General features: G+C 49.2%; 1 protein-coding gene across 1 annotated transcript in view; it reads right to left on the bottom strand.

The window, feature by feature from the left end:
* The window catches only part of LOC144954404 (protein sel-1 homolog 3-like), a gene marked incomplete at both ends in the record, with an annotated part of 43,699 nt that overhangs the window by 6,286 nt on the left and 27,413 nt on the right, over positions 1 to 10,000 (bottom strand). Inside the window, 1 exon segment of the mRNA XM_078884907.1 lies at positions 9,345 to 9,472. Coding sequence (XP_078741033.1) covers positions 9,345 to 9,472 — 128 coding nt within the window.

Genomic DNA, 10,000 nt, shown 5'->3' with positions numbered 1-10,000 from the left:
AAAACTGACTTTCGACCAAAACCATTTTCCAACTTTCGGCACCGAAACCGGATTTTGGTCGGCCTCTCGCCCAGTGAGTGACAGTGAGTGAGTGGTGAGTGAGTGAGTGATGAGTGAGTGAGTGGTGAGTGAGTGATGAGTGAGTGAGTGAGTGATGAGTGAGTGATGAGTGAGTGGTGAGTGAGTGAGTGGTGAGTGAGTGGTGAGTGAGTGAGTGAGTGATGAGTGAGTGATGAGTGAGTGAGTGGTGAGTGAGTGAGTGATGAGTGAGTGATGAGTGAGTGATGAGTGAGTGATGAGTGAGTGAGTGATGAGTGAGTGATGAGTGAGTGATGAGTGAGTGAGTGATGAGTGAGTGATGAGTGAGTGGTGAGTGAGTGGTGAGTGAGTGATGAGTGAGTGAGTGATGAGTGAGTGATGAGTGAGTGGTGAGTGAGTGAGTGAGTGATGAGTGAGTGATGAGTGAGTGAGTGGTGAGTGAGTGAGTGAGTGATGAGTGAGTGATGAGTGAGTGAGTGGTGAGTGAGTGAGTGATGAGTGAGTGATGAGTGAGTGATGAGTGAGTGAGTGATGAGTGAGTGATGAGTGAGTGAGTGATGAGTGAGTGATGAGTGAGTGAGTGATGAGTGAGTGATGAGTGAGTGAGTGATGAGTGAGTGATGAGTGAGTGAGTGATGAGTGAGTGGTGAGTGAGTGAGTGATGAGTGAGTGGTGAGTGAGTGATGAGTGAGTGGTGAGTGAGTGAGTGATGAGTGAGTGATGAGTGAGTGATGAGTGAGTGATGAGTGAGTGGTGAGTGAGTGATGAGTGAGTGAGTGATGAGTGAGTGATGAGTGAGTGGTGAGTGAGTGAGTGATGAGTGAGTGATGAGTGAGTGAGTGGTGAGTGAGTGAGTGAGTGATGAGTGAGTGATGAGTGAGTGAGTGGTGAGTGAGTGAGTGAGTGAGTGATGAGTGAGTGGTGAGTGAGTGAGTGATGAGTGAGTGATGAGTGAGTGAGTGATGAGTGAGTGAGTGATGAGTGAGTGATGAGTGAGTGGTGAGTGAGTGAGTGATGAGTGAGTGATGAGTGATGAGTGAGTGGTGAGTGAGTGAGTGATGAGTGAGTGATGAGTGAGTGAGTGATGAGTGAGTGATGAGTGAGTGGTGAGTGAGTGAGTGGTGAGTGAGTGAGTGAGTGATGAGTGAGTGATGAGTGAGTGGTGAGTGAGTGAGTGGTGAGTGAGTGAGTGAGTGATGAGTGAGTGATGAGTGAGTGAGTGGTGAGTGAGTGAGTGAGTGATGAGTGAGTGATGAGTGAGTGATGAGTGAGTGAGTGGTGAGTGAGTGAGTGAGTGATGAGTGAGTGATGAGTGAGTGAGTGGTGAGTGAGTGAGTGATGAGTGAGTGATGAGTGAGTGATGAGTGAGTGAGTGATGAGTGAGTGATGAGTGAGTGATGAGTGAGTGAGTGATGAGTGAGTGATGAGTGAGTGATGAGTGAGTGAGTGATGAGTGAGTGATGAGTGAGTGAGTGATGAGTGAGTGATGAGTGAGTGAGTGATGAGTGAGTGGTGAGTGAGTGAGTGATGAGTGAGTGGTGAGTGAGTGATGAGTGAGTGGTGAGTGAGTGAGTGATGAGTGAGTGATGAGTGAGTGATGAGTGAGTGGTGAGTGAGTGATGAGTGAGTGAGTGATGAGTGAGTGATGAGTGAGTGAGTGAGTGATGAGTGAGTGATGAGTGAGTGATGAGTGAGTGAGTGAGTGATGAGTGAGTGATGAGTGAGTGAGTGAGTGAGTGAGTGAGTGATGAGTGAGTGATGAGTGAGTGAGTGAGTGAGTGAGTGATGAGTGAGTGATGAGTGAGTGATGAGTGAGTGAGTGATGAGTGAGTGATGAGTGAGTGAGTGATGAGTGAGTGATGAGTGAGTGAGTGATGAGTGAGTGATGAGTGAGTGATGAGTGAGTGAGTGGTGAGTGAGTGATGAGTGAGTGAGTGGTGAGTGAGTGGTGAGTGAGTGAGTGGTGAGTGACAGTGAGTGAGTGAGTGAGTGATGAGTGAGTGAGTGGTGAGTGAGTGATGAGTGAGTGATGAGTGAGTGAGTGGTGAGTGAGTGAGTGGTGAGTGAGTGATGAGTGAGTGATGAGTGAGTGAGTGGTGAGTGAGTGATGAGTGAGTGAGTGGTGAGTGAGTGATGAGTGAGTGGTGAGTGAGTGAGTGGTGAGTGAGTGGTGAGTGAGTGGTGAGTGAGTGAGTGGTGAGTGAGTGGTGAGTGAGTGATGAGTGACAGTGAGTGGTGAGTGAGTGGTGAGTGAGTGATGAGTGACAGTGAGTGGTGAGTGATGAGTGAGTGAGTGGTGAGTGAGTGATGAGTGAGTGGTGAGTGAGTGGTGAGTGAGTGAGTGGTGAGTGAGTGATGAGTGAGTGAGTGGTGAGTGAGTGACAGTGAGTGAGTGATGAGTGAGTGATGAGTGAGTGATGAGTGAGTGAGTGGTGAGTGACAGTGAGTGGTGAGTGATGAGTGAGTGAGTGATGAGTGAGTGATGAGTGAGTGATGAGTGAGTGATGAGTGAGTGAGTGGTGAGTGAGTGATGAGTGAGTGAGTGATGAGTGAGTGAGTGAGTGATGAGTGAGTGATGAGTGAGTGAGTGATGAGTGAGTGATGAGTGAGTGGTGAGTGAGTGAGTGATGAGTGAGTGATGAGTGAGTGAGTGGTGAGTGAGTGAGTGATGAGTGAGTGATGAGTGAGTGAGTGAGTGAGTGATGAGTGAGTGAGTGATGAGTGAGTGAGTGGTGAGTGATGAGTGAGTGATGAGTGAGTGAGTGAGTGATGAGTGAGTGATGAGTGAGTGAGTGGTGAGTGAGTGATGAGTGAGTGATGAGTGAGTGAGTGGTGAGTGAGTGAGTGATGAGTGAGTGATGAGTGAGTGAGTGGTGAGTGAGTGAGTGATGAGTGAGTGATGAGTGAGTGAGTGAGTGAGTGATGAGTGAGTGAGTGGTGAGTGAGTGAGTGATGAGTGAGTGAGTGATGAGTGAGTGATGAGTGAGTGATGAGTGAGTGAGTGATGAGTGAGTGAGTGATGAGTGAGTGAGTGATGAGTGAGTGAGTGGTGAGTGAGTGAGTGATGAGTGAGTGATGAGTGAGTGATGAGTGAGTGAGTGGTGAGTGAGTGAGTGATGAGTGAGTGATGAGTGAGTGATGAGTGAGTGAGTGATGAGTGAGTGATGAGTGAGTGATGAGTGAGTGAGTGATGAGTGAGTGATGAGTGAGTGATGAGTGAGTGAGTGATGAGTGAGTGATGAGTGAGTGAGTGATGAGTGAGTGATGAGTGAGTGAGTGATGAGTGAGTGGTGAGTGAGTGAGTGATGAGTGAGTGGTGAGTGAGTGATGAGTGAGTGGTGAGTGAGTGAGTGATGAGTGAGTGATGAGTGAGTGATGAGTGAGTGAGTGAGTGAGTGATGAGTGAGTGAGTGATGAGTGAGTGATGAGTGAGTGAGTGAGTGATGAGTGAGTGATGAGTGAGTGATGAGTGAGTGAGTGAGTGATGAGTGAGTGATGAGTGAGTGAGTGAGTGAGTGAGTGAGTGAGTGAGTGATGAGTGAGTGAGTGAGTGAGTGAGTGATGAGTGAGTGATGAGTGAGTGATGAGTGAGTGAGTGATGAGTGAGTGATGAGTGAGTGAGTGATGAGTGAGTGATGAGTGAGTGAGTGATGAGTGAGTGATGAGTGAGTGATGAGTGAGTGAGTGGTGAGTGAGTGATGAGTGAGTGAGTGGTGAGTGAGTGGTGAGTGAGTGAGTGGTGAGTGAAGTGAGTGAGTGAGTGAGTGATGAGTGAGTGAGTGGTGAGTGAGTGATGAGTGAGTGATGAGTGAGTGAGTGGTGAGTGAGTGAGTGGTGAGTGAGTGATGAGTGAGTGATGAGTGAGTGAGTGGTGAGTGAGTGATGAGTGAGTGAGTGGTGAGTGAGTGATGAGTGAGTGGTGAGTGAGTGAGTGGTGAGTGAGTGGTGAGTGAGTGGTGAGTGAGTGAGTGGTGAGTGAGTGGTGAGTGAGTGATGAGTGACAGTGAGTGGTGAGTGAGTGGTGAGTGAGTGATGAGTGACAGTGAGTGGTGAGTGATGAGTGAGTGAGTGGTGAGTGAGTGATGAGTGAGTGGTGAGTGAGTGGTGAGTGAGTGAGTGGTGAGTGAGTGATGAGTGAGTGAGTGGTGAGTGAGTGACAGTGAGTGAGTGATGAGTGAGTGATGAGTGAGTGATGAGTGAGTGAGTGGTGAGTGACAGTGAGTGGTGAGTGATGAGTGAGTGAGTGATGAGTGAGTGATGAGTGAGTGATGAGTGAGTGATGAGTGAGTGAGTGGTGAGTGAGTGATGAGTGAGTGAGTGATGAGTGAGTGAGTGAGTGATGAGTGAGTGATGAGTGAGTGAGTGATGAGTGAGTGATGAGTGAGTGGTGAGTGAGTGAGTGATGAGTGAGTGAGTGAGTGGTGAGTGAGTGATGAGTGAGTGATGAGTGAGTGAGTGGTGAGTGAGTGATGAGTGAGTGAGTGGTGAGTGAGTGATGAGTGAGTGGTGAGTGAGTGAGTGGTGAGTGAGTGGTGAGTGAGTGGTGAGTGAGTGAGTGGTGAGTGAGTGGTGAGTGAGTGATGAGTGACAGTGAGTGGTGAGTGAGTGGTGAGTGAGTGATGAGTGACAGTGAGTGGTGAGTGAGTGGTGAGTGAGTGGTGAGTGAGTGATGAGTGAGTGGTGAGTGAGTGAGTGAGTGATGAGTGAGTGATGAGTGAGTGGTGAGTGAGTGAGTGAGTGATGAGTGAGTGATGAGTGAGTGAGTGGTGAGTGAGTGAGTGGTGAGTGAGTGAGTGAGTGTGTGGTGAGTGAGTGAGTGAGTGATGAGTGAGTGATGAGTGAGTGAGTGGTGAGTGAGTGAGTGGTGAGTGAGTGGTGAGTGAGTGAGTGATGAGTGAGTGATGAGTGAGTGAGTGGTGAGTGAGTGAGTGAGTGAGTGAGTGGTGAGTGAGTGAGTGGTGAGTGAGTGATGAGTGAGTGAGTGGTGAGTGAGTGAGTGGTGAGTGAGTGGTGAGTGAGTGATGAGTGAGTGGTGAGTGACAGTGAGTGGTGAGTGAGTGGTGAGTGAGTGAGTGATGAGTGAGTGAGTGGTGAGTGAGTGAGTGAGTGATGAGTGAGTGAGTGATGAGTGAGTGAGTGGTGAGTGAGTGAGTGAGTGATGAGTGAGTGATGAGTGAGTGAGTGGTGAGTGAGTGAGTGGTGAGTGAGTGATGAGTGAGTGAAGTGAGTGATGAGTGAGTGATGAGTGAGTGATGAGTGAGTGAGTGAGTGATGAGTGAGTGATGAGTGAGTGAGTGATGAGTGAGTGATGAGTGAGTGATGAGTGAGTGAGTGGTGAGTGAGTGGTGAGTGAGTGGTGAGTGAGTGAGTGGTGAGTGAGTGATGAGTGAGTGAGTGATGAGTGAGTGATGAGTGAGTGAGTGGTGAGTGAGTGATGAGTGAGTGATGAGTGAGTGATGAGTGAGTGAGTGATGAGTGAGTGATGAGTGAGTGAGTGGTGAGTGAGTGATGAGTGAGTGAGTGGTGAGTGAGTGAGTGGTGAGTGACAGTGAGTGGTGAGTGAGTGATGAGTGAGTGGTGAGTGAGTGAGTGGTGAGTGAGTGATGAGTGAGTGATGAGTGATGAGTGAGTGAGTGGTGAGTGAGTGAGTGATGAGTGAGTGGTGAGTGAGTGAGTGATGAGTGAGTGATGAGTGATGAGTGAGTGATGAGTGAGTGATGAGTGATGAGTGAGTGAGTGATGAGTGAGTGAGTGGTGAGTGAGTGAGTGATGAGTGAGTGGTGAGTGATGAGTGAGTGATGAGTGAGTGGTGAGTGAGTGAGTGAGTGATGAGTGAGTGATGAGTGATGAGTGAGTGATGAGTGAGTGGTGAGTGAGTGATGAGTGAGTGATGAGTGAGTGATGAGTGAGTGAGTGGTGAGTGAGTGATGAGTGAGTGATGAGTGAGTGATGAGTGAGTGAGTGATGAGTGAGTGATGAGTGAGTGATGAGTGAGTGAGTGGTGAGTGAGTGATGAGTGAGTGATGAGTGAGTGATGAGTGAGTGAGTGAGTGAGTGGTGAGTGAGTGAGTGATGAGTGAGTGAGTGGTGAGTGAGTGGTGAGTGAGTGAGTGATGAGTGAGTGAGTGGTGAGTGAGTGGTGAGTGAGTGAGTGATGAGTGAGTGAGTGGTGAGTGAGTGGTGAGTGAGTGAGTGATGAGTGAGTGATGAGTGAGTGATGAGTGAGTGATGAGTGAGCGAGTGGTGAGTGAGTGAGTGATGAGTGAGTGATGAGTGAGTGATGAGTGAGTGAGTGGTGAGTGAGTGATGAGTGAGTGATGAGTGAGTGAGTGATGAGTGAGTGATGAGTGAGTGAGTGATGAGTGAGTGGTGAGTGAGTGATGAGTGAGTGATGAGTGAGTGATGAGTGAGTGAGTGATGAGTGAGTGATGAGTGAGTGAGTGATGAGTGAGTGATGAGTGAGTGAGTGATGAGTGAGTGGTGAGTGAGTGGTGAGTGAGTGAGTGATGAGTGAGTGAGTGATGAGTGAGTGAGTGGTGAGTGAGTGAGTGATGAGTGAGTGATGAGTGAGTGAGTGGTGAGTGAGTGATGAGTGAGTGATGAGTGAGTGATGAGTGAGTGAGTGGTGAGTGAGTGATGAGTGAGTGATGAGTGAGTGAGTGATGAGTGAGTGATGAGTGAGTGAGTGGTGAGTGATGAGTGAGTGATGAGTGAGTGATGAGTGAGTGAGTGGTGAGTGAGTGATGAGTGAGTGATGAGTGAGTGAGTGGTGAGTGAGTGAGTGATGAGTGAGTGATGAGTGAGTGAGTGGTGAGTGAGTGAGTGATGAGTGAGTGATGAGTGAGTGGTGAGTGAGTGATGAGTGAGTGATGAGTGAGTGAGTGGTGAGTGAGTGAGTGATGAGTGAGTGATGAGTGAGTGAGTGGTGAGTGAGTGAGTGATGAGTGAGTGATGAGTGAGTGAGTGAGTGAGTGATGAGTGAGTGAGTGATGAGTGAGTGAGTGGTGAGTGATGAGTGAGTGATGAGTGAGTGAGTGAGTGATGAGTGAGTGATGAGTGAGTGAGTGGTGAGTGAGTGATGAGTGAGTGATGAGTGAGTGAGTGGTGAGTGAGTGAGTGAGTGATGAGTGAGTGATGAGTGAGTGAGTGGTGAGTGAGTGAGTGATGAGTGAGTGATGAGTGAGTGAGTGAGTGAGTGATGAGTGAGTGAGTGGTGAGTGAGTGAGTGATGAGTGAGTGAGTGATGAGTGAGTGATGAGTGAGTGATGAGTGAGTGAGTGATGAGTGAGTGAGTGATGAGTGAGTGAGTGGTGAGTGAGTGAGTGATGAGTGAGTGATGAGTGAGTGATGAGTGAGTGAGTGAGTGGTGAGTGAGTGAGTGATGAGTGAGTGATGAGTGAGTGATGAGTGAGTGATGAGTGAGTGAGTGGTGAGTGAGTGAGTGAGTGGTGAGTGATGAGTGAGTGATGAGTGAGTGATGAGTGAGTGAGTGGTGAGTGAGTGATGAGTGAGTGATGAGTGAGTGATGAGTGAGTGAGTGGTGAGTGAGTGAGTGAGTGGTGAGTGATGAGTGAGTGATGAGTGAGTGATGAGTGAGTGAGTGGTGAGTGAGTGATGAGTGAGTGATGAGTGAGTGAGTGAGTGAGTGAGTGGTGAGTGATGAGTGAGTGATGAGTGAGTGGTGAGTGATGAGTGAGTGATGAGTGAGTGAGTGATGAGTGAGTGAGTGATGAGTGAGTGAGTGGTGAGTGAGTGAGTGATGAGTGAGTGATGAGTGAGTGATGAGTGAGTGAGTGAGTGGTGAGTGAGTGAGTGATGAGTGAGTGATGAGTGAGTGATGAGTGAGTGATGAGTGAGTGAGTGGTGAGTGAGTGAGTGAGTGGTGAGTGATGAGTGAGTGATGAGTGAGTGATGAGTGAGTGAGTGGTGAGTGAGTGATGAGTGAGTGATGAGTGAGTGATGAGTGAGTGAGTGGTGAGTGAGTGAGTGAGTGGTGAGTGATGAGTGAGTGATGAGTGAGTGATGAGTGAGTGAGTGGTGAGTGAGTGATGAGTGAGTGATGAGTGAGTGAGTGAGTGAGTGAGTGATGAGTGAGTGATGAGTGAGTGAGTGATGAGTGAGTGATGAGTGAGTGAGTGATGAGTGAGTGATGAGTGAGTGAGTGATGAGTGAGTGAGTGAGTGATGAGTGAGTGATGAGTGAGTGAGTGGTGAGTGAGTGAGTGAGTGATGAGTGAGTGATGAGTGAGTGAGTGGTGAGTGAGTGATGAGTGAGTGGTGAGTGAGTGAGTGAGTGAGTGATGAGTGAGTGAGTGATGAGTGAGTGATGAGTGAGTGGTGAGTGAGTGAGTGAGTGAGTGGTGAGTGAGTGATGAGTGAGTGAGTGGTGAGTGAGTGGTGAGTGAGTGATGAGTGATGAGTGAGTGATGAGTGAGTGAGTGGTGAGTGAGTGATGAGTGAGTGGTGAGTGAGTGAGTGAGTGAGTGAGTGGTGAGTGAGTGATGAGTGAGTGAGTGGTGAGTGAGTGGTGAGTGAGTGATGAGTGATGAGTGAGTGATGAGTGAGTGACAGTGAGTGAGTGGTGAGTGAGTGATTGATGAGTGAGTGATGAGTGAGTGAGTGATGAGTGAGTGATGAGTGAGTGAGTGGTGAGTGAGTGGTGAGTGAGTGAGTGATGAGTGAGTGATGAGTGAGTGGTGAGTGGTGAGTGAGTGAGTGATGAGTGAGTGATGAGTGAGTGAGTGGTGAGTGAGTGATGAGTGAGTGAGTGGTGAGTGAGTGGTGAGTGAGTGATGAGTGATGAGTGAGTGATGAGTGAGTGACAGTGAGTGAGTGGTGAGTGATTGAGTGATGAGTGAGTGATGAGTGAGTGAGTGGTGAGTGAGTGAGTGAGTGATGAGTGAGTGATGAGTGAGTGATGAGTGAGTGATGAGTGAGTGAGTGGTGAGTGAGTGAGTGATGAGTGAGTGATGAGTGAGTGATGAGTGAGTGAGTGGTGAGTGAGTGGTGAGTGAGTGAGTGAGTGGTGAGTGAGTGGTGAGTGAGTGAGTGAGTGATGAGTGAGTGATGAGTGAGTGATGAGTGAGTGAGTGGTGAGTGAGTGGTGAGTGAGTGAGTGAGTGATGAGTGAGTGGTGAGTGAGTGAGTGGTGAGTGAGTGAGTGGTGAGTGAGTGGTGAGTGAGTGAGTGATGAGTGAGTGATGAGTGAGTGATGAGTGAGTGAGTGGTGAGTGAGTGGTGAGTGAGTGAGTGAGTGGTGAGTGAGTGGTGAGTGAGTGGTGAGTGAGTGAGTGGTGAGTGACTGACATGACAGCACTGCTCATGCTGAGAGGGGCCGACTCTCCGTGACCCAGGGCCCAGTACTCGGCACAGCGGATGGCTCCGTCCATGTGGCCACGCTGAGCCGAGCGCCAGTAGTGAGCGTAGGCTACGGCCTGCACACACGCACACACAGACACACACACAGACACACACACACACGCACAGATACACACACGCACACACAGACACACACACAGACACACACACACACACACACGCACAGACACGCAGATAGTCACACACACACACACGCACAGACGCGCAGATACACACACACACACACAGACACACACACACACGCACAGATACACACACGCACACACAGACACACACAGACACACACACACACAGACGCACAGATACACACACGCACACACACACACACGCACACACAGACACACACACACACGCACAGACACGCAGATAGTCACACACACACACAGACACGCAGATAGTCACACACACACACGCACAGATACACACACGCACACACAGACACACACACACACAGACACACACACACACAGACACACACACAGACACACACACATACACGCACACACAGACACACACGCACAGACACACACACACGCACAGACACGCAGATAGTCACACACACACACACAGACACACGTGCAGTG

This window comes from Lampetra fluviatilis, unplaced genomic scaffold, assembly GCF_964198595.1.
Source record: "Lampetra fluviatilis unplaced genomic scaffold, kcLamFluv1.1 SCAFFOLD_840, whole genome shotgun sequence".
Classification (NCBI taxonomy): Eukaryota; Metazoa; Chordata; class Hyperoartia; order Petromyzontiformes; family Petromyzontidae; genus Lampetra; species Lampetra fluviatilis.
This window is presented reverse-complemented; position numbering and strand designations above follow the sequence as displayed.